This window comes from Platichthys flesus, chromosome 19, assembly GCF_949316205.1.
Source record: "Platichthys flesus chromosome 19, fPlaFle2.1, whole genome shotgun sequence".
In the NCBI taxonomy this organism is placed as follows: Eukaryota; Metazoa; Chordata; class Actinopteri; order Pleuronectiformes; family Pleuronectidae; genus Platichthys; species Platichthys flesus.
In genome coordinates, this window is record NC_084963.1 from 1,252,250 (window position 1) to 1,275,012 (window position 22,763).

At 45.4% G+C, this 22,763-nt stretch overlaps 4 protein-coding genes across 5 annotated transcripts in view; 3 read left to right on the forward strand and 1 right to left on the reverse strand.

Annotated features, from left to right (window-relative positions):
* Positions 1-272: 272 nt before the first annotated feature.
* Positions 273-5,073, reverse strand: zmp:0000001301 (rab9 effector protein with kelch motifs). 2 transcript variants are annotated; one of them, XM_062412737.1, is made up of 19 exons: positions 4,937-5,073; positions 4,725-4,791; positions 4,372-4,444; positions 4,239-4,281; positions 4,090-4,168; positions 3,870-3,958; positions 3,634-3,780; positions 3,392-3,443; positions 3,085-3,185; positions 2,907-2,992; positions 2,687-2,768; positions 2,523-2,608; positions 2,348-2,435; positions 2,189-2,237; positions 2,024-2,111; positions 1,296-1,396; positions 1,085-1,169; positions 730-834; positions 273-461 (listed from the first exon to the last, which is right to left on the reverse strand). In XM_062412737.1, exons 2-19 carry the CDS (start codon positions 4,784-4,786, stop codon positions 357-359), a joined length of 1,521 nt encoding a protein of 506 aa, XP_062268721.1. In that variant the 5' UTR covers positions 4,787-4,791; positions 4,937-5,073; the 3' UTR covers positions 273-356. The 2 variants fall into 2 exon arrangements, with proteins under 2 accessions (XP_062268721.1, XP_062268722.1); XM_062412738.1 differs by lacking the exon at positions 4,937-5,073 and having other exon boundaries at positions 4,725-4,833.
* On the forward strand, positions 4,879-14,676 carry mfsd14ba (major facilitator superfamily domain containing 14Ba). The gene is made up of 14 exons (XM_062413233.1): positions 4,879-4,895; positions 5,150-5,394; positions 6,966-7,225; positions 8,737-8,835; positions 9,030-9,092; positions 9,218-9,345; positions 9,439-9,553; positions 10,645-10,863; positions 11,195-11,308; positions 11,513-11,584; positions 11,716-11,828; positions 12,086-12,183; positions 12,370-12,533; positions 12,651-14,676. Exons 1-14 carry the CDS (start codon positions 4,879-4,881, stop codon positions 12,921-12,923), a joined length of 1,980 nt encoding a protein of 659 aa, XP_062269217.1. The 3' UTR covers positions 12,924-14,676.
* A 247-nt stretch (positions 14,677-14,923) lies between these two features.
* On the forward strand, positions 14,924-19,529 carry LOC133975389 (uncharacterized). The gene is made up of 7 exons (XM_062413318.1): positions 14,924-15,224; positions 15,696-15,815; positions 15,942-16,310; positions 16,414-16,527; positions 16,752-17,288; positions 17,410-17,526; positions 17,634-19,529. The coding sequence occupies exons 1-7, from the start codon at positions 15,143-15,145 to the stop codon at positions 18,233-18,235; spliced, it is 1,941 nt and encodes a 646-aa protein (XP_062269302.1). The 5' UTR covers positions 14,924-15,142; the 3' UTR covers positions 18,236-19,529.
* Positions 19,530-20,824: 1,295 nt separating this feature from the next.
* shroom3 (shroom family member 3) overlaps positions 20,825-22,763 on the forward strand; it is a 33,034-nt gene continuing 31,095 nt past the window's right edge. Inside the window, exon 1 of the mRNA XM_062412598.1 lies at positions 20,825-21,262. Coding sequence (XP_062268582.1) covers positions 21,116-21,262 — 147 coding nt within the window. The 5' untranslated portion in view covers positions 20,825-21,115. The remainder of the gene's footprint in view (positions 21,263-22,763) is intronic.

The following is a 22,763-nucleotide window of genomic DNA, read 5'->3' on the forward strand; positions in this document are numbered from 1 at the left end:
GACAGAGAGAGAGAGAGAGAGAGAGAGAGAGAGAGAGAGAGAGAGACAGTTGAGCTGCCAAAAAGAGAGAGAGACACAGAGAGAGAGACACAGAGAGAGAGACACAGATAGAGAGAGACAGGTGAGCTGCCAAAAAGAAAGAAATACAGAGAGCGACAGACAGGACCATAATGATGAGGACAGAGGTTATTCTAAGTCTCTGATCAGCTGTTAAACACCCATCAATAAAAGATACAAACTTTAATTGTGATGTTTTTATTGAAGGTTTATCATCCACATCTGTCTGTCTGTCTGTCTGTCTGTCTGTCTGTCTGTCTGTCTGTCTGTCTGTCTGTCTGTCTGTCTGTCTGTCTGTCTCACATCCCTTTGAACTGCTGCATGATGGACAGAAGATGTTCGCTGCGTTTCTGGATGCTGCTCTGCTCCTCCTTCAGTCTCTCCTGCTCCTGCTGCACCTCCTCCTGAGGAGACAGACAGACAGACAGATAGATAGATAGATAGATAGATAGATAGATAGATAGATAGATAGATAGATAGATAGATAGATAGATAGATAGATAGATAGAGAGAGAGAGAGAGAGACAGACAGACAGAGAGAGAGGGAGAGACAGACAGAGAGACAGGATGGGGTTATTTCCTTGAAAGGCTTTGATCAGAGTATTAAAATTATATTCATACAGATGTTTCGTGATCAGGAGAATAATAAATAAAAAAGAGTGTTGAACGGACTCGGACTCGGCACAGTTCCCTCCTCTCACGGTCGTTCTCCTCAGCTCGAGCTCGGAGCCAGGTCTCGTTCTGAGAGCGATGTCTGTCCAGCAGCTCCTGCAGCTCCTGACACACACACACACACACACACACACACACAACTTATTTTGTGTTGATTTGAATTGACGACAGTGAACTACGTCAGATCAGAGAAAATGAAGAGGTTAGATTGTTTTGAATGATCCGATGATGCAGACAGAATGGACTGGGTAGCTTTAAAGTAAACCACATCGATTAGATTGATTTAATGAGATTAAAGTCATTAATGAATTAACTTCAGTAAGTTGAGATCATTCCAGATGAAACAGGAACCGACCTGTTGCTGTTGTTGTCTGTGAACCTCATGAGCTTCTTTCTCTTTCTGCAGAGCAGCAGCAGCTTTCGACAAATCCGACTTCTCTCTGGAAGAAAATCATTATTATGAGTTTATATGATATTGAAAGTTAAATCAGTCGATTCAGTCTCCAGATGAATCATTCTTATTGAAGGCATTAACTTGTCAAGATGTGAAACAAACGAAAACCAACCGATCCAGTTTGAGGAACTCGTGGTCGAGCAGAGCGAAGGCCGCCTGGATCTGTTTCATGGCCTGATCCCGAACTGCACCGAAGTCTCTGTGGACAAACGCCTGCAGGAGACACTTTGAATCAAAGTCTGCGAAGCTCCATCAAAAAGAGCAGGTGACTATAAGTAGATGATAATAATTAAAACTTCACTCATATAGAACTTTTCAAAACACAGTTGCAAGGTGATTTACAAGTAAAGAAAAAGGTAAATCTAAAGCAAATTAAAGGTCAAACAGCATTAGACACAAGATACAATGATTAAAATAGACGTATGATCAGAACTAGGTTAAGATCAAATATACAGCAACAGAAGGAAATGTGTATTTACTAAATGAAATCTATATAATATAACAATAAGATAAGATAAAGTAGCTTTATTTTCAATTTCTTAACATGTTAAAAACACACAAGGAATCAATACGACGTTTCCCACTCTCCCACAGTGAAACATATAAAGTGCACAGGCACAACAGGTAACACAAGACATTTTCATATACTAATAATCATACAGATTTTTTAGTACAGCAGCATAAGGTTCTGTAAAGTGTTAACGTAGTGATTAAGTGATAAAAGTACAAAAAGTACAAAAAGTACAAGAGAGAGTTTGGAGTGTTTTTTTGGGGGGGGATTTCAGCTTCCAGACAGAATGCATGATTGAGCAAAAGCTTCAGGGGGGGGGTTATCATTACCTGAGGATCAGCAGCTGGGTTCCTCTGGCTGCACGGAGCCGACTCGCTCAGCTCGTAGCGGACGTTTGGGACCTTAGTGGGAGTGAAACTGTGAAACCAGTCAAAACCAGAATGAAACCAAACTGCTGAAGCAAAGAGCAGCGTGGAGAAGAAACAGAGACGCACCTGTGACTGACGCCCTGAAGACCGAACTCTGACAGGATCTCCTTCATCACTGAGGAGGAGAAGCTCGTTTAAAGATCAACCTCAGACATGAGTCAAACCATCCACACGTTGTTTGTTCTTTCAGATCGTAATGTGTAGTAAATAAAATGAGTAACACACCAGGTTGTCGCTCTGAGGGGTTGATGAGTTTCATCACCTTCAGGTCGTTAAACTCCTGCTCTTCGTTCTGTCCTCCAAACACATACAGCTGTCAACACAACACACACACACAACACACATTATAACACATGTGAATAATGAACACCAACACATGGACGAGAGGCTGATGACCCACGTGACTGTGGAGGATGAACGTTGTGTGTCCGTGTCGACGAGCCGGAGGAATCCCGACGTACAGCGGAACCTTCCACTTCATCTTAGCTGGAGGAACAGGGGGGGGGGGACCACGACTCAGAGAGAAGATTCTATTCTTCGGTGAACGTTCAGGTTCTCACTCACCGATACTGAGTTTGTGGATTTCATTGGACGATGTCTCTGTGCCGTCCTCGGTGAAGCTTCTGCCACCAAACATGTAGATGTCCTTCAGACAGACAGGAGACATGTTCATATATCAAGGTGTCACCTAAACACCTGCTCAACCAATCACAAGTCAGTCCCAGCTGTCAATCAAGATATATCCTGTATATGTGTGTGTGTGTGTGTGTGTGTGTGTGTGTACTTTATCATGGTGAGCAGTCAGTGTGTGTCTGCTGCAGGCTTCAGGTGTGTCTCCCTTCACCTCTAATTTCTGCCACAACAGGTTTTCTAAGAAATGGAGCACAAGGGTCAAAGGTCAGAGAGGAAAAGGATCTGCATATTTCTGACCACTAGGGGCAGATGTTTGTCTGTGTGTTTACCTGTGTTGAGGACATGCAGCTCTTTACAGAAGTCTCCACCGGCCCCGTGACCTCCGAACATGAAGAGCTGATCTCCGACCAGAGCAAGACTCTGATCGCACCTACACACACACTCACACACACACACACACACACACACACACACACACACACACAAACGCACACACATTCAGTTTGTACTCAGTGTTTTGATCTTCACAAACTCTTAATAACTCACTGGAGGAGAGAACACACTAAACAAACATCAGGTGTCTCCTTCAAAATGAATTTCAATATTCCTCTAATAAAGGTGGGATAAGATTCTCACAGAGCAGGAGGCAGCGAGCCACTGGTTTTCACTGGCGTCCAGGACAGAGACACTGAGACAGCAGGACGTTTGAGAGACAATAGGAAACAAGTCACATGATGATTATTAACTTTTCATAAATGAAACAAGGAGCAATGTTACAAGGAACATAAAAACTTCATGAATGAAAATAAAGTTGAAAGTAAAACTATAATAATAGAAATAGGTTGAGGTAAAGATGGTTTATAACTGATGTTCTGGACCTGTGTTGAAGACCAGGAGGTCGTCGGTTCGATTCCCTCCCAGAATTCCTCCATACACATAGATGTTGTCTCCAACGGCAGCAGAGCTGTGTCTCAGGGTTCTGACGGCCACGCCCCCGGTTGCTAAGCAATCCCAGGTCAGAGACACTGTCAGAAAACCACAGGAAACCACACGTCACCGCCGCGTTTGAATTTTAATAACAGTTCTTCTTCTCCTGCTGCTGCAGCCTCCTCACCGATGTCAAAGCTGTAAACTCCAGAGAGACACTCGGAGGCTTCGGGAGTCGAGACGCCACCGAACAGAAACAACCTCCCCCCGACCACACTGAGACACAAGGTCGAGATATAGAAATAGAATAGAAATAATATATACAAAGAGAATATCTACAGAATATAGAATGTGTAATGATATGACGTTATAGACGTGTTTAATTTAAGTAAAATTGAACAGTTTACCACAGAGTGTGTCCTTCTCTGGCCGAGGGGACGTCTCCACTCTGAGGAATCTCCTCCCACGACACATCATCAGGAGACACTGAAATCAAGACTCAAAATATAATATTTCTGTAACAATAATCCAATAAAACAGTAAGTTTGAGTCGAACCTGTTAACATGTAGAAGTCGTTGAAGTAAACAGGGATGTTCTCCTAAAAGATGAGAGGAAAATTGAAGAATCCTACTCAAGTAAAAGTACATTAGTATATTGTATAATATGGGGGGGGGGGGGGGTAACCGACCTCCTGGTTGATGCTGGACGCTCCACCGAACAAAAAGGCCACGTTTCCTGCCACAGCTGAAGCGTGTCCGTACCTGAGGACAAAGATGTGACCAGTAACATTCATCTTTTACAGTTTCATCTGAACATTAATATCTGTAAAACCAGAAAACGTCATCAACAACGCCCTCTATGGGAAATTACAGGTAAATGGTCAAACATGCTATTACAATTAGAGAGGGAATAACTAACAGCAACCTCACGTTACCCAACAGCAGCCAGCGCCATGTACTGGTCACACTAGACCACGTCAGGCTGCAGAATACATTGCGTTTACTTTTACATTTTTATGGTGTAAAACAAAACGTAACTCACCTCGAACTCGGGGCTTCTCCTCTCGTCTCTTTTTCCAGCCAGTGACCGCTGGCTAAGGCCATCTTTACTGGCTCACACACACACACACACACACACACACATACACACAGTTTACTACAACCTAAATCAATCCTCGTCTTTCATTTTCATAATCATGTTTAGGGGTCAGAGGTCAGTGTGGCCACTCTGGACATCGTAAAAAGGAAACTTACCTGTGGAGGTTTGAGTCGACGTCCTTTCTTCTCTGGTGGTTTGTGTCTCTCGGCCTCGGGCGAGTCGTCTCAGAGTCCTCGTCTCAGAGTCCTCGTCTCAGCGTCCTCCTCTCAGCGTCCTTGTCTCAGAGTCCTCGTCTCAGTGTCCTCGTCTCAGAGTCCTCGTCTCAGAGTCCTCGTCTCAGCGTCCTCCTCTCAGCGTCCTTGTCTCAGAGTCCTCGTCTCAGTGTCCTCGTCTCAGAGTCCTCGTCTCAGTGTCCTCGTCTCAGTGTCCTCGTCTCAGAGTCCTCGTCTCAGAGTCCTCGTCTCAGAGTCCTCGTCTCAGTGTCCTCGTCTCAGAGTCCTCGTCTCAGAGTCCTCGGCCCAGCGTCCTCCTCTCAGAGTCCTCGTCTCAGTGTCCTCGTCTCAGAGTCCTCGTCTCAGCGTCCTCGTCTCAGAGTCCTCGTCTCAGTTTACAGGTGAGATACAGTTTCTTCTGCAGGTACGATGTCGCCTAGCAACACAACCAAACATGGCAGATGAGCTGCTGCCTTCAGGAAAGAGAGAGAGAGAGAGAGAAAGAGAGAGAGAGAGAGAGAGAGAGAGAGAGAGAGAGAGAGAAAGAAAGAGAGAGAGAGAGAGAGAGAGAAAGAGAGAGAGAGAAAGTTTAGACTGTAAATAAAGAAGTGAAGCCAAACCATATTGATCGCCCTCTGGTGGCTGGCTGCAGTATAGGTCATGAGCCCTTCCTCCTGAGACTCTGACTCAAATAATAGACTGTGTATAAAATGGAGGTAGACTCACTTCTATCTCCTTTATATCTCTGTGTCACTTATATTCATCATATCACGTGTGCTGTTTGGTCAAGTTAATCACCACACGGATCTCTAAGAGCAAATTAATGGCTTTGTTTTGTTTTTCTGATGCATGCTGGGACAGCACACACCTTCTTCCTCCGTGACCCTAAAACGAAATTCAAATGAATCTTTATTCATATTTAGTGAAAACAGAAACTAAAATTAAACATGTTGGAGCTTTAAATCCTCGGATTCTCTGCGGATTGATGATGTCACGTTTTACATCATCACAGGTCATATTATCTTGTATAATTCACACATGCACACACACAAAACACACAAAAAACACACACACCACAGCCACTGACACGTGATGACCCGCCCCTTCTCCTCCCCCTTCCACTGTCATCAAGAACACTTTCAAAATAAAAGAGAAGTTGAAGAATTCAGCATTTTGACCCTGATGAAAACAAAAGCCATTAAAGAGCGATTAGAAATCAGGACATGAATCAGGGTTTAACCTTAAGACAAAATAAAATAGGTTTTGCTTCAAATGTTCAGGTGTTTAAATCAAACGCACCTTGTCCAGGTTTGTTCCCTGACCCGGTCTGACCCTGGTTAACCGGATTAAGACCCGAGTTACCCGAGTCAGACCTTTAAAAACCAGGGATGTGCCAATTTGTGTCCAGTGAGAAAGGATGAAGAGGGAAGTAGCTTTCAAAATAAAAGTCAAATCTGACACAATAAATGGTCTAATCAGTTTATTTCAGATTAAAAAAATAATCCAGGATTAAAGAAAACTCTGCTGGAACCTACAACCCCAAAATAAAGTAATTCAAGATGGACGTCGTGGCTCCACTTCCTCCCACTCTCCAGAAATGAAGCCAAAATGTATCTGAAACAGACGCCGCCATCTTGAGCCAATAACATCAGTCCACACATAAAGGTCCCGCCTATCCAAACAAACGACCAATCCGGAGTCAGTCTCAGCTGTCAATCATGATGTCTCAGCCAAAATAACTGGCTTCACTTTTGAGAAGCTGTCCTGTCGTCCATCTTTAATTCAGCCTATGATAGTAAATGATCAATTTAATAAATATTGTCATATTCAGTGACAACAGTTCAGTCCACAATGTTCACAAACATTTATATAATAAAGATGAACTGGTCTTTATTTCAAGATGAAGGATTGCAAAGTCTTTTATTGTGAAAGCTCGGTCCCGACCGGAAGTCCTGTCTCTAACGTGACGGAGGATCTTCACCGGGACAAGTTGAGGATTTTATCCGTCACGGTTTCAATTTGATCTCGGTTATTTTTAATCCGTTAGCTCGGGTAAGCCTCTCCGGGGCCAAACAAGGATCCATCCTGGAAGCCCCCGGGGAACCGCGGATATCTACCCAGCATGGGTGCTTCGTGACCCGCGGCAGGTGCGAGGATATGCCGGGGGAAGCGGCGGCGGTGCCCGGGAGGGTGGTGCTGGTCAAGAGGATCATCATGAAGGACGGAGCCGCGGTGGGTGAAGCGAGCAGCGCCATTTTACTCTGCTCCATCTCATCACCTGCTCACTGCTCTCATTTCATGTCAGTGTCATGTCTGTGTCATGTCTGTGTCGTGTCTGTGTCGTGTCTGTGTCGTGTCTGTGGGCTCAGGGAACCTGTGACGTTAGATCATAAATCCTCCAGGAATTCTCTTTATTTTCAAATCCAAACAGTCAATAATATAGATGAAGGACAATCATCAGATATCCACAGATGTGTATAAATAGATCATAGAGCTGCTCACTTTGTTTTGGTCTGTGTAATAAAAGGGGATCGATCCAGATGTTCAGGCGAGCGGCTGAGGGCGGATCCAGATGTGTTAGTGTGTGATGCTGATGTGCTCGGGATGGATCCATGATGTGTTATGTCACATGTCTCCTCCTCCTCGAGCACAGCGAGGACACATCCAGGCTCCACCACGGGCAGCCTCCATTTTAACAGCTCGCACAGCAGCAGCCTCTTCCTCCTCTTCCTCCTCAGCTCCTGCAGAGGGAAAATGTCAGATCTCAGGGACGAGAGACGTGAACAGAAAAACACCAAGACACGTTCTCCCAGCCGACGACTAAAGTCACGTCGTTGATTTCATGTTTAAAGACTCACTGCTGCTCCAGAGAACCAAAACATTTCACTGATCTGAGGTAAATTAACACTAGCACTTTGAATTAGCATTAAATCGATATGGGACTTTAGCTACTGTCATGGACTGTAGATACATATGGACCACACCATCTCCATCATGAAGCCTCTGTGTGAAACATGGGACATGGACCAACTGAGAAGTCACGTGACATTACATCTGGTTGTTATTTAGTCATCACAGGTTCATGTCACACTGATAATCAAGTGTTCATGATCAGTGTGGTTTTAATGTTCACTTCTGAGCCTTGACATCATTATGGATGAGACCTGGATCGATGCCCCCCCCCCCCCGGCTCTGTTCCCTGTTTGCTGCTGCACAGAATCCAGATGTGCAGGAAGGCAGCGTCCTGATCCACGATATTTGACTCATGTGGAGATGTGTCGTCCATCTTTATTTACAGTCTGTGGCGGCGACCCACCCTGACGCTGTCGAGACCCATCTTGTTTTTTTGAGGAGGCTCCACCCCCTGCTTATCCAAATATGGTGTCTTCTGGTTTAAAAAAAAACAAGATGGCGCTGGACACTGTCAAAGCTAGGCTTCAGACAAGCAGCTCACAAACCACTAGGGGGCGTCACGCTGGGTCGATGCTTCGTTTTCCCCCGTCCGGGATTCAGAGGAAGTCGTTAGATAAAACTACGGATCTTCCTTGAGTATCAGACACACTGCCCCCTGCTGACACTATCATGTATGGCACAGAAGAGCAGCAGTGAAGTGGTGATCTGGTTCACGTCTTCACCTGAACCCTGAGGGTCTGTCAGTGGGCTGATCCACTTTGATCAAACTGTTTATTATAGTTTGTCTGTTAATAGATGTTATTAATAATGATCCTTTGTGTGAGTTTCAGTTGCAGCCGGGCATCGGCCGACCCAGTGTGTATCACGCCGTGGTGGTGATCTTCCTGGAGTTCTTCGCCTGGGGTCTTCTCACCACGCCCATGCTCACCGTGAGTAACGCTGGTGGAGGCAAGATCTCACGTTAGCATTAGCATTGCTTTAGCTCCCACGTGGAGTCGGCTGATAAAGAGTCGAAGAAGAGTTAAAGATTCAGCGTCATTATAGACTCATAACTCATGAGTTATATTTTTATAACAGATAAAGTCTTTAAACATTATGAAGCTGAAGTTTTGTCTTGTTGCAGGTTCTACACGAGACGTTCCCTCAGCACACGTTCCTGATGAACGGACTGATTCAGGGTGTGAAGGTGAGAACTCTTCACTTCTGTGACTCATCAGATCTGAGTTCTCCAGTGATTCAGCATCAAATTGAACATGTCACTGTCACAGACGCTCATTTTTATCGTCACTGACTCTGCCACTTCCTGTCCAGGGTCTGCTGTCGTTCATGTCCGCTCCTCTGATTGGTGCGCTGTCGGACGTGTGGGGCCGGCGCACCTTCCTGTTGGTCACCGTCTTCTTCACGTGCGCTCCGATCCCTCTGATGAGGCTCAGCCCCTGGTGCGACTCACTGAGAAGCTCATTACCTCACAGAACAGGTCCTCTGTCTTGGTTTGAAGAAGCTGAGTTAGATGTTCTCTCCCGTGTGTTCAGGTGGTACTTCGCCATGATCTCCATGTCCGGAGCTTTCTCTGTCACCTTCTCTGTCATCTTCGCCTACGTGGCCGACGTGACGACAGCGAGAGAGAGGAGCACCGCCTACGGTCTGGTAAGAGCCTCTCAAAGGTGTGTGAACATCATGTCTCTGTTGCTGGACTGGGTTTCACAGTGAAGGTCCCTCGTGACTCATGAACAGCTTCAGCCATCGTTGCGTTTATGGGACAAAAGATTAAATTTCCTCGGCTGAGCAGGAGAGACGGGACGCTGCAGTGACTCACCATCAGGAAGCAGCGAGATGGGCCGGCCATTCATAATGTATGAAATAACAGCTTCTCCGTAGACCAGCCGCAAAGTGTCACAGAGGAGGCGATGACATAAGTGCCACCATGACCTCATCGTTTCAAATGAAGGATGCTGGTGTGGAATGACCGACTCAGAATCTGCATCAGGGACAAAACTCAGGCGTCGGTGGAATCTGAGCAGGAACATGAGCCGAGAGCAGGAAAACATCTGAGGACAAAAGCACCTTCATGTTTGAATTATTACATCTGTCCCTGAGGATGTGATCTCATGGAGGGATGTGGCCTGAGAAGAACCTGCTTACACTGTGGATCTGTGATGTTTTTCTTCAACATCAGAACACAGAGCCTGGTTTAGACTTTTCATTACTTTTTAAATTGCTGTTATAAGAACTAAATAATTGTGCTGAGCTGCTGTTCTAATTTTTTCTCATGACTTTAAACATCCAGTGAAACCTGCTGCAAGTTTGAGTCATTTCAACTATTGAAAATCACAGTTTCTATGAAAACATCAGATATTTAGTACGTAAAAACATCTAGAATATAAAACATCCACGATCGTAATGACGTTAACCCAATCACTGACATCACCAGTTCTGATAATAATTCAATTTAACACTCACAAAATGAAATATGCTAAGTTAAGCTCTTTATATCCGACAGTTTCTGTTATTCTTTATTTTCACTGTTCAGCTGTTTCCCATTAGAAGTGAGCCACGTATTGATTACTAGCATTTTAGCCTGTTGATGCTATCGACACAGTCCGACAGATGCTGAACTCTGACCTTTGACCCCTGACCGGAGTAGAGTGACATGTACCTGTGCTGCTGCATCAGTGTGATTGGTCGTCTCTCTGCAGACGTCTAAACCGGTTCCTCTCGTCTGTCTCTCCATCCTCTAGGTGTCGGCGACCTTCGCAGCCAGCCTGGTGACGAGTCCCGCCATCGGGGCGTACGTGTCCGCCTGGTACGGGGACAACATGGTGGTTCTGTTGGCCACGCTGATCGCTCTGGCCGACATCGGCTTCATCCTGCTCGCCATGCCCGAGTCCCTGCCGGACAAGATGAGGCTCAACACGTGGGGGGCGCCGATATCCTGGGAGCAGGCCGACCCCTTCATCGTCAGTAAAGCCCGGTGCATGCTTCTGCAACTGCTTCTGCTGCTTTTCACGCCGCTGTGGCGCAGGACTCTTTGTCCTTCATGCTTCAACAACCGTTGGGCGTCTTACAAAGCAATTCCTCGCCTGAACACTAGGCGGAGTAATGTTTTTTGTCGAAGACGACCTTAGAGACGCCTTCTTTCTTCTTCGTTGATTTTTTATTTACATAGCCACTGCGCCTCCTCGTAGCCTTTTTCTGGCGATTGATCAAGCACAATTATGGGCGGGACTTGTTTCTGCAGCTCCTGATCGTCTGACGGCGTCTGTTTCATTTCCTCTCTCTCTCCTTCAGTCGCTGAGAAAAGTGGGTCAGGACCCGACCATCTTACTGATCTGCATCACTGTGTTCCTGTCCTACCTGCCGGAGGCCGGCCAGTACTCCAGCTTCTTCCTCTACCTGAGACAGGTGAGTTGATCCTGTTTGAAGCACATCAGTGCCGGACCTCAGGAAATCTGAAAAGCTTGTTCGTGAATTCATAATCTGGGAACACAAAGTTTGACGGCTGTGGCTCGTGAGATAAAGCGGGTCGTTCACAAAGCAGAAGGTCGATGGTTTGACCCCCAAATCTGAATAATACAAATAATAACATTAATTTCTGTCCCACACCAGGTCATAAATTTCTCCTCCACAACCATCGCTGTGTTCATTGGCGTGGTGGGGATTCTGTCCATCATAGCACAGGTAACAAACACTGTATTTACATATCCAGATTAAATCTCTGTGTGATTTGTTTACACAGATGACATACAACTTATTATAACAATATATAAATGCTAATAACATCTATATAAATTTCTGCTCCGTCTCCTCAGACTCTCTTCCTCACGCTGCTGATGAGAACTCTGGGTAATAAGAACACGGTTCTGTTGGGTTTGGGTTTCCAGATCCTGCAGTTGGCCTGGTACGGCTTCGGATCAGAGCCTTGGTAAGAACTGTGTGTGTCTGCGTGTGTGTGTGTGTGTGTGTGTGTGTGTGTGTGTGTGTGTGTATCAATGAGATTTGTTAAATGCAAATGACAGACCCGGCAGCAAATCAATTATCAACGACGCTGGGAGGCAGTCTTAAATTCTCCAGCTTCTCTTTCACAAACACTATTGATTTAACTCTTTCGTGTTTCCTGACTCAGACACACTTCTACCTTTTAATTCAACTGTGTGTGTTTCTGTGTGTGTGTGTTAACAGGATGATTTGGGCAGCAGGAGCTGTAGCAGCGATGTCCTCCATCACCTTCCCAGCTGTTTCTGCTCTGGTGTCGCACTCAGCTGATCCTGACAAACAAGGTGACAAAGACAACCTCTCCTTTCCTTTCCACTTGTTTCCTCCTCTCCTCTCCTCTCCTCTCCTCTCCTCTCCTCTCCTCTCCTCTCCTCTCCTCTCCTCTCCTCTCCTCTCCTCTCCTCTCCTCTCCTCTCCTCTCTTCTCCTCTCCTCTCCTCTCTCATCACGTACGTCTCCTCCCTCTCTCAGGTGTGGTTCAGGGGATGATCACGGGGATCAGGGGTCTGTGTAATGGTCTGGGTCCGGCTCTGTACGGATTCATCTTCTTCCTCTTCAACGTGGAGCTCAACACCATCGACCCGATCGAGGGAGAGTTCAACGTGGACCCGCTGCCTCTGGAGAGTCCCCCCGAGGTTAGTTAAATATGATAAGCAGATCAAATGAAAAGAGCAGCAACTTGAACATATGTCAACTCAGTTATCCTCCAGATTAAAAGATTAAAAGATACTATCTTCTTCTCTGTGTCTCAGCGAGCGCTCATCCCCGGCCCGCCCTTCCTGTTGGGTGCGTGCTGCGTGGTGGTCGCCTTCTTCGTGGCTCTCTTCATCCCAGAAAAACCCTCCTGCACCTCCTCTTCCTCCCACCTGTCCCTCAGCGACAAGCCACACCCGGACAGCAAAGAGTCCATGTCCTCGCTGGCTGGCGTCCACATCAACACGCCGCTCCCGGGCAGCGACGAGGAGGCCCCTCCCACCACTAGCGACGAGGACTTTGAGCCTCTGCTGCAGGACAGCATCGTTTGACGGACAGGTGCAAGAGCCACACAGGGTGGGGCTTACGTTTATAGTTTCACTGATTGACATTTAGCAAAAAAAGATGACGATTTTTGCCGCAGGGTGGAACTAAATACTTTCAAAGTCCGACAGCGAGGAGCTCCAGCAGCGATGTTCCTCCACCAGAAGGAGGCGCTAATGTCACAGGTCAGGAGCAGAGACAGTAACATCACGTTAGCGCCCAATGAGGGAGGTTCTTCAACGAAGGGGCGGGAGCAAGAGCTGCAAATAAGATGTCACTATTATTTTTCTGAATGGAGGAGACGGATACAATTTTGTTCTGGACGGACGGACGTGGGAATCAAACGACGACCACGAGTGAAATCAACATGTGATCGAGAGGATGAGGAACCAGCTGTCAATCATGTCAAGAGAGAGAGAGAAAGAGAGGTGCTCGTTCACTTTAAAGCTTGAAGTTGGTGATTGTTTTTATTATTTGTGATAAACAAGAAAAAGTATTTTTGCCTTCAGCTGTTTGTTGTTGTTTTTTTCTCTTGTTATTGTAGCATATTTACTTTTTTCCATATTTCCAGAGTTTAGGGATTTGTATCATTTTTAAATGTCTGAGTTATTGATGCAAAGGAATGAATGTGACGACTGAAGTTCAACATCTTCAAATATCTAGTTTAATGGTTATTTTCATTGGTGCAAGTTTTATTTAAATTTCTTTAGATCGTGAAGAATTGGGGAAATGTTTCATTTAGAAAACTGACCTCAGTGTATAAGCTCCACTCCAGATTTCACCAGGTGTTTTCCCTGTTTGTCACTACCTCAGAAAAATGTTTTTAAATCATACATAACCTGGATTCACTCCTTTTCCCTCAATTTTATTTTTATATCATTGTCACTTTATGAAACAGCTACTGGCTGCTGACAGTGGAAAAACCTCAGAGCTGCAAAATAGTTTTTTAGCTTATATAAAATGAATTCCTTTAAATCATGAGATAGTTGATCATTTCCGTTACCCATGATCCTTCACTGTTGGAGTTTAAGAAAACTTTGAACTGGACTTTTAGCTGTTTTCTGTCTCGTGTGCTGCAGGTTTGAGGTTTTTCTGTCTGACAGCAGTTAAAATTCTGTGAATGAATTTATACTTGAAGCATCAGACAGAGATTCTACGAGAGTTTAACAGAGTTTATGTGGCACAGAGCTATTTTCCTTTATGACCTTAAAATGTACATGAAATAATGTGAATATTTTGGTTTGTATATAATGTAAAAGTGAAGTCAGGTTTATGAGAAGGTTTCCTGTAGTGTTTTTGTCCTGGGAGGCTCAATGGCACTAAAACAGTGGGTGGAGGTCGAGGGTTCAATTCCTCTTGTGCAGCTAAACCGTTAAATAAGACGTTTATTCAGATCAGACTTGGGAACAGATAAATAATCCCCCCCGTCTGTTATTTACACCTGACTGTGTTTACATGCACACTGGTTTCTGATTCTGTTACATGATGTTTATTTTTATCCCCACCTTTTAAATTTCATTCACGATTCCACCACTTTGATTTATTAAAACATTAAAACATCTAATTGGTACATTAGTGTGCATCTAAATACTCAAGTGTGATTTAATTCAGATGGTTAAGTGCCAGTGAAACTGTAAATACATGGACTGAATGTATGTGAGCAAAGCAAATGAACACAAAGATTCACTGTAAATACACTTTGTCTCGTATGTCATCTGAAAGTGTACAAAGTTAATGGAAATTAAAAAGGAACAACATGAGCATGATGGGATGTTTTTTATTGACGATATATACATAGAGTATATTTCTGTAGGAAATGGTTACTTAAAAAGGATAGTTCTGTTAGTTAATATACATTTCAGTAAAATAAATTTCGGCAGTATATTAACTTACATTGCCGAAATGTATTTTATTTAAATTATATATATCATAATTAAATATGTATATATATATTGGTTTTTAAACATTTTAGGATTATTTTATTTTTTACTCCGTATTGTATTTTTTATTATAATAGTATGTTATTTCTAATGTAAGGTTGGAAAATTGTGATTTTTTTATTAAATATAAAAAGTATATAATTTGAGTTCAAAAAAAGAAAAGCAATCTCTACTGGGCAACATGCGGAACTGCTCATGAGCATCCTGTAGGAATCGTCCAATCAGAGCCCGTGTAGTGAGTCACGTGAGCAGACTGAGGGGGGCGGGAGCGGACCAGCAACACCAACATGGCGGCGTCTCCTTTCAGTTTCTCAGCGGACAGGTTCTGGACAGAGGAGAAAGAGAAGACTCTGATCGGCTTCTTCTCCAGTGAGTCTCCTGCGCTCCGGACACTCTCCTCCTCCCTCCGGCGCCATCTTGGCTCACACGTTTCATCCAAACCCGCGCGATCTGAGGCAACTGTTGCCCGAGCGGAGCGACGAGGGCTCACAGCGATGGCGACGAGCAACTGGAGACAGAAGTTTCCGCTAAACACATCTGACTTTACATCAATTAAATAAATAAGATTTCAAATGGTGAAATCTGATTATAACGTTATTAATCTGCAGTTAATGATACTAACAGCTTTAGAATTAGTATCATTAGATTAGAAGCTGATCAGTGACACAGTATTAATCAGTGACTTTGTGGTTTTACCAGTTAAACCTGTGCAGCTGTGGTTATAAACCAGTTTACTTCAGACTTCCCCCCCTTGATGGTTCTCTGGTGTTGAACCAGTTCATCGAGTGGGACGACACGTCACACCCTGACACTTTGAGGTGTTTCCTGTTTCCTCCTCAGAGCACAGCTGCCTGTGGAACCACCGCTCAGAGAGCTACAAGAGCCGGAAGCTGCGCTGGAGAACCCTGGAGCAGCTGCGGGTCATCCTGTCCACGCTGCCTCCACCCAACCCCTTCACAGGTAGGACACGCCCCCACCTCCCTTCACAGGTAGGACCCCCCCCCCCCTCCCGCCCACAGGTAGGACACACCCCCATCCGCCCACACCTGCCCTCAGGAGACACTCTAATGTCCCTCTTCTCCCCAGTGGAAGACATTAAGAACAAGTTCAAGAACCTCCGCACCACCTTCCGGCGCCAGTACAAACTGGTGCGGGCGAGCCAGGTGTGCCGGCTGGAGCACGTGTTCGAGCCCCAGTGGAAGCACTACGACCAGCTGATGTTCCTGCAGGGCTGCTGGGAGACGGACGCCCGCTGGGAGACGGACCCCCACGTGGAGGAGCAGCCGCTGCGGACTCTCCCCAAGGAGGAGGCCCAGTCGGTCGGTTCCTCCCCGGGACTGACCATCTCCTCCCTCCCCAACGCGCCCACCTCCTTCCCCTCCACCTCCTCCAACATGCAGCTCAAATGTTACTGGACCGAAGAGACGGAGCGAGCACTGATCACCTTCTACTGCGGTAAAACACAGACTGAGGCTTCAGGATGATTCACAGACTGATCAATGAAAACACACCCAGAGCTGACAGCAGTTTGTTGTTGTTGTTGTTGTTGTTGTTGCAGAACACAGTTGTCTGTGGAACAAGAAGTCTGAAAACCACAACAACCGACAGCTCCGGCTCAGGCTGCTGGAGACTCTGAGAGCGCAGCTGTCCGACCGGTCGGTGTCTTTCGCAGGTAAACATCTGACGGGGGGGGGGGGGGGGCTTTATTAGCTATACTGCAGCCGGCCACCAGGGGGATTGAAGATGTTTTGGCTTCACTTTGGGAGCTGTCCTGTCGTCCATCTTCCAGTGCTGAGCAGTTAGAGTCTAGTGGGTTTAAAAAGGGCCTAAACCCAAGAGCTCCAACAAGTTCAGCGTATTCATTTACTCATGTTGACCTTTGTTGTTGTTTTGCAGTTGAAGACATAAAAAACAAGTTCAAGAACCTCCGGACGGTTTTTAACCGGGAGTTCAAGGCGGTCCGCGCCAGCCGGGCTTCCGACAAACTCTTCGTGTCCAAGTGGAAGCACTACCAGCAGCTGCTCTTCCTCTGCGAGTCCTGCGACGAAGACGACGGCACGGACGACCTGCAGGACGACAAGGAGGCGGAGCCGGGGAACCGAACCCCCTCCTCCACGCTGAGCAGCTTCTCCTCCAGCTCCACCCACACCAACAGCATCACGGTCGGTAACGCCTCGGCTCCCACCAGCTCCGCTCAGAGCAGCGCCGGACACCAAATCCTCCTCCTGGCGTCTCCAGACAACCTCAAGCTATCAAACCAAACAGCTGCACTTCCAACCTCGCCATCTGCTTCACCGACCGACGCCAAACCCTGCGCCAGCACCCCCCCTCTGAGTGTCTGTGTGTCCGTGCCTGTGGAGTCAGACGGCAGACCCGACCCCCGCTGCCACTGGAGCGAGGCCAAGGTTCAGCAGCTCATCTCGTTTTACTCCGGTAGGTGCAGAGGTTTGAGAGAATGATGTTGAATGTTTACATTCTGACTCACCACGAGGCTATGAGCTCCCTTCTGCTCTGAGTCTGAATGTGAGAGCTGAGGTCGTTTCTCTTCCTCCAGAGCGCAGCTGTCTGTGGAACCACAGGTCTGAGAGCTACAGGAACCGTCTGCTGAGGCAGAGCCTGCTGGAGACGCTGAGCGGCCTCATGTCCCACGACGAGTCCGTCCCCTTCACAGGTAACCACCACGGTGTCTCATACATAAAGCTCTCTGGTCAAACTGTGATGTCAGCAGTTTGCGTGTCTGTATCAGAGTAACAGGTTCTTCTGTTCTTCGTCCTCCAGTGGACGACATCAAGGCAAAGTTCAGGAACCTGCGAACCATCTTCCAGCGAGAACACCGAGCGGTGAGTTCCAACAGGACGTGTGGTTCTGAGGACTTCTACGTTCCCAAGTGGAAACATTACCGGGATCTGATGTTCCTCTGTGACTCCTGCGACGAGGACGAGGGACCTGAAGACGTCCACGTCCCCAAACCGCAGGAGTCCGGCCCCCTCCACCTGGACAAGCACGCCACGCCCCCCACCCTACCCTACCACGCTGCCAGTCAAACCGCTGCCAAGCTGAACGTCATGCCGCAAGGCTTCGAAGCCCCGCCCTCACCAACACCCCCAGACTCCCGGCACTCCTCCCCCTCTTCCACCCCGCCGCCCTCGACATCCTCCTCTCACACCAGCAGCCGGGGGTCACGGCGCAAACGAGCGGCGCCCACCACCGGCATCATGCTGGATCTCATGAGGACGTTCTCTCAGAGTCAAGCGGTGTCGCCACACGCCGGCTTCCTGAAGTACGTGGAGGAGTGTCTGAATGAGACGCCGCCGGACAAAGTGAAGAAACTGAAGAAGAAGATAATCGAGACGATCCACGGGGCGTCAGAGGAGGTGTAGGTCGTGATCCTTTTGAGGTGGACATGTCTGTCTTTTTGTGGCGAAGACACTTGTAATATAAAATCTTATCTGCATCTTCCAGCGTCACATGGTGCAAAGACCTCGTGACGCTGGTGGTGTGTTCAGATCAGAGCCGGTCGGACTGATGGATCAAAGTTAGCAACAGCAGGTCCAACTTTGAAAAGACAGCAACGATACGCCCCCCCCCCCATTGAGACAAGTTTATTTATTATGAATTCTACAAATAAGATCAAAAAACATTAATTTAGCTATGCGCTAACATGCTAACAGTAAGGTTAGCGTACCATTACTAATTTGTACAAGTGTCACTTTTCATTTCATTATGAATAATTAAAATGTTGTATTTAAAGTGTGACCCACCAGCTGATTAACTTGCTAAAGCTAGCACCTTAACGCTAACAGCAACATGTTAGCATCGTTGGAGACATTCTGTTATGAGCCAAAGTTTCGGTAGAGAGTCACGTGTTGTTCTGGTTCACGATGTGTGGACCACCAACTGAAAGTGTCGTGAGGAACTTGATCCACTTTTTCTCAACCTGAGGAAAAAAAAAGTTTCATTCACAGCCTTGATGCCACAGAAAAACGTTTTTTAAGACTTGATTTTGGAAACTGGGGAGTATTTACGATACAGATATATGCTTTATATCAAAAATAATTTCCCACTGACTCCTAAGGTGTAATCAAACCATGATGACTAAGAATTGTATTGAGGTTTGATATACAGTTTTACTACAAAGGTTATTTTACAAAACTACAACTATTTACAAAAGGAAACACGAATACAACCAAATATATAGAACCGGCCAAGTGACATATCGGTCGGGCTCTATAAAGTATATTTGTACAAACGTATTTGACGTGTAACGTTCATCTGTAGTTTTTTTATTGAGCATTTATATAGAAAAATCTTCGTTGTTACCAAAGCGTATTTCTACGATAAAAGCACTGTAACCTTAAGATATTGTTTCATGAGTCAGAAGATGTTTACATTAATATTTTCTTGATAATCGACTTGTGGAGTTTTTATTCTAGTGGCGATCTTATCAGCTGCTGCAGAGCTGTGAACATTTTTAATTGTATACATAAACATAAAACTTTGAAACATGTTTTTTGAATTGCACCTTTCTCTTCTTTCTGTGCTGTTTGCACATGCGTGTTTAATGACCGTGCCTTATCAGATTCGCAGTTACTGTCTTGACAGTAAATGAGTGGATGTCAATCATGACATTTATGTATTTACATGTATAATAAAATAAATCGTACATGCTGAAAATGTAGCCTCTTGGTTTTCTTTCTTTCTTAAACTTTAATATGTTCACAGCTTTGTTATAAGTCAGATAATTTTCACAAATCAACTCTGTGCTGTTGAAACTTGCTCCAGCTTGTATTTACATCCAGGAAAATAAAATAGACCTTATCTCATGCAACAACACATATACTGAACAGCTGTGATTCTCTAATGGTCCTCTAGATGGCGCTATGTGCTCACTCTCTTCCTGTCATCACTGACCTTCCAACAGAAATCAGAACTCTGTTCCCCGACAAAAAACTCAACTTTCATGCTTTTGAGCCTCCGGACATTTATTAAAACTCTCGTGTGTCACCTGAACCTGTTTCATCCAGAAACCGACCAGGCTCTTCATAACCCCTGTGACCTCTGACCCCTGAGAGCTGATGCTCTGAACAACACTTCAATCAAACCACATTCCCCAGCTCCAACACACCAGCGGAACAAACTGGAGTCTCACTTCATCACCAGTCTGTAGTGGAGTGTTTGATTTTCACATTAAAAGGTTTTTAATTTCCTACTTTATCAAAATGGATGATGTTAAACGTCCACATCTACGATATGATATGAAGGATATGATATGATCCAGTGTGATAAAAACAGTAAGGTATACAATACATTACTACACACGAGATGTATTAATACAGTACAGTACAATAAGCTGGGATACGGATTAATAAATTACGCTAAGAGACGATATGACTCAGTACTATATGACACAATAAGGTAAGATAAAGTATCATACAATAAAATATGATAAGATACTTCACGGTAACTTACCATGGAGACTGATGTAAACTCGAGTTTGTTGAGAACCATGAAAATGATTTGATCCAAATCTGGTTCAGTGTGGATGAAACAAACTCTGCTCTGATTGGATTACAACACATAAACACACAAACATAGACACAGACACACACACACATACATCATCCTCTTCCTTCGACACATTTTCAACTCTTCCACTTTCTTTTCTATTAATTCTGACTACCACCATTTCTACCTTTAACTCTCTCTCTCTCTTTCTCTCTCTCTCTCTCTCTCTCTCTCTCTCTCTCTCTGTCTCTCTCTCTCTCTCCCTCCCTCCCACTCTCTCTTTTCTCCTCGCTCAGTCACTCGCAGTAAATCCTATTGTGATGCTAAACTGATTTTTGGAGAGAGAGCGAGAGGTAGAGGGAGGTAGAGAGACACAGACAGTGTGTGAGGGAGAGAGACAGAGACACAGAGAGAGAGACAGAGAGAGAGAGAGAGACAGAGGGACAGACAGAGAGAGAGAGAGAGACAGTGCATGAGGTAGTTGTGGATTCTTCTTCTCCTCTCTCTCGGTTGAACTCCTCCGTCGCTGCGGGTTGTTGGAGGAATGCACTTTGCGGGCAGCCCGGCTCTCTGCTCGGACACCTCCTCCTGGTTCTCCCCCTGGTTCTCCTCCTCCTCTCACCCACTAACTTCTACTCAATGACCGGAGGAAACAACGTGTCCGTGCGGGAGACAAAGTTTCCATCCGTCCGGTTCCCTCCTCCGCCGCCGGGCTGAGGACTGAGGAGCCCGGAGGGAGCGCTCCCTGTCCGGGCATGGAGAGCGGCGGGGTCCGGGCGGCGGGCGGAGGTGGAGGAGGCGGCGGCTGGGTGCTGGTGGAGGCCCGGCTCCAGGGAGGAGCTCCGTGGGGCTTCACCCTGCAGGGAGGTCTGGAGCACCGGGAGCCGCTCATCATCTCCAAGGTACGAGACAACCGTTCATGGCCGTTTATTAACGATTATTGTTCGATTAGTCGAAGCATCAACACGTGTTTCCTCACAATGTACAGGTTATCTAATGTCAGAGGTCAAACTAGTGATATAAAAAGTAAATAGATATTACAATGTAGAAAAATAAATTAATTTCAAACATTTTATATCATGAACAATATACTTGTACATATACCTGTACTTATACTTGTGTCATTTAAAGGGCCACACCAAAGTTTGAACACTTCACTTCCTGTAAGCTGCTGAAAGAGGCTGAGCTATATTCAGATATTGTTAATATTAGATCTAAAAACATTTTATTTACCTGACCTCACTTTAACCTTCTATCACACAATTTGAAATATCAATAACATAAAAGTAGCTTCTTCTCTCGACGGCCTCCTTCCATCCTGAGGACGTGATCAGGTCGACTTCCACTGAGACGCAGAAAGAAAGATTTATTTAGATATTTTAGGTCAAGCTTTAAAATCACTGATCATTTCAAGACACTGAGACCAGCAGCCTCTTTTAAAGTGAATTGTATTATGATGATTTCGTTAGACTGTCCCATTGACACCAGTTTGAAGTCAATCACTGTCAATCACTGCCTCTCAACTCATGAGCTTTGTTCATATAAGATGATGATAGAACAGGAAATAGAGGAAACACTGGTGATACATTTAAAACACTGATATGATTATTTAAGTTTTATTGAAATTTAGACAAATTTGTGGAACTGAAATTAAGTAAATGAGCTTGTTGACTAAAGTAAACAAAAAGAGAACTAAATGAAGAAAGTAACAAACAGCCTCTGTGGGTTTCATCGGACCGGTCCCTGAAGGCCGGACTCAGGCTTCAGGTTCACACATGAAACGATATCCCTCACAATCACTGGAGTTCAGTTTATGGTCGTTCAACCAGAATTAACATCAATTTCCTACAGATGACTTCATCTGCAGGAGACAGTTGTCGTGGTAACCTGTGACATCAGCAGACGCTGAGTCATGATTTCACTTCATTTGGCTTCTGCTTGTGAGCAACGTGAGTTTTAGCCTCGTAAAAACAAAGCAGTGGCTGTTAAACTTTGAAAGATATGATTTGATCCAGACCAAAAACGTGTGATAATCAATAATGTTTTACTGATATTTGATTTGTCATGTTGTCTGAACCAGAGAAGCTTCTGTTAAAAGGAAAATCACCACTAACGATTTCTCCTCTGTCCTTACAGCCGTTGTGACCTCATTTTATTAAAATGCAAATCAGCAGGCCAGTGTGTGTCTGTGTGTTTGTGAGTGTGTGTGTATGTCTGTGCGTGTGTGTGTTATTCTGGGACTGAGGCCAAACGGCTGTAAAATAGGACAAGAATGTGAATTATGTGTTTCGAACACACTCATGCTTTTATTTTGTGCTGATGAGTTGGAGTACACTTGTTCGGGTTTGACCCGACAGATTTGAGGGAATGTTTGGTGTTGGCAGAGGAATACGTTCAACATTT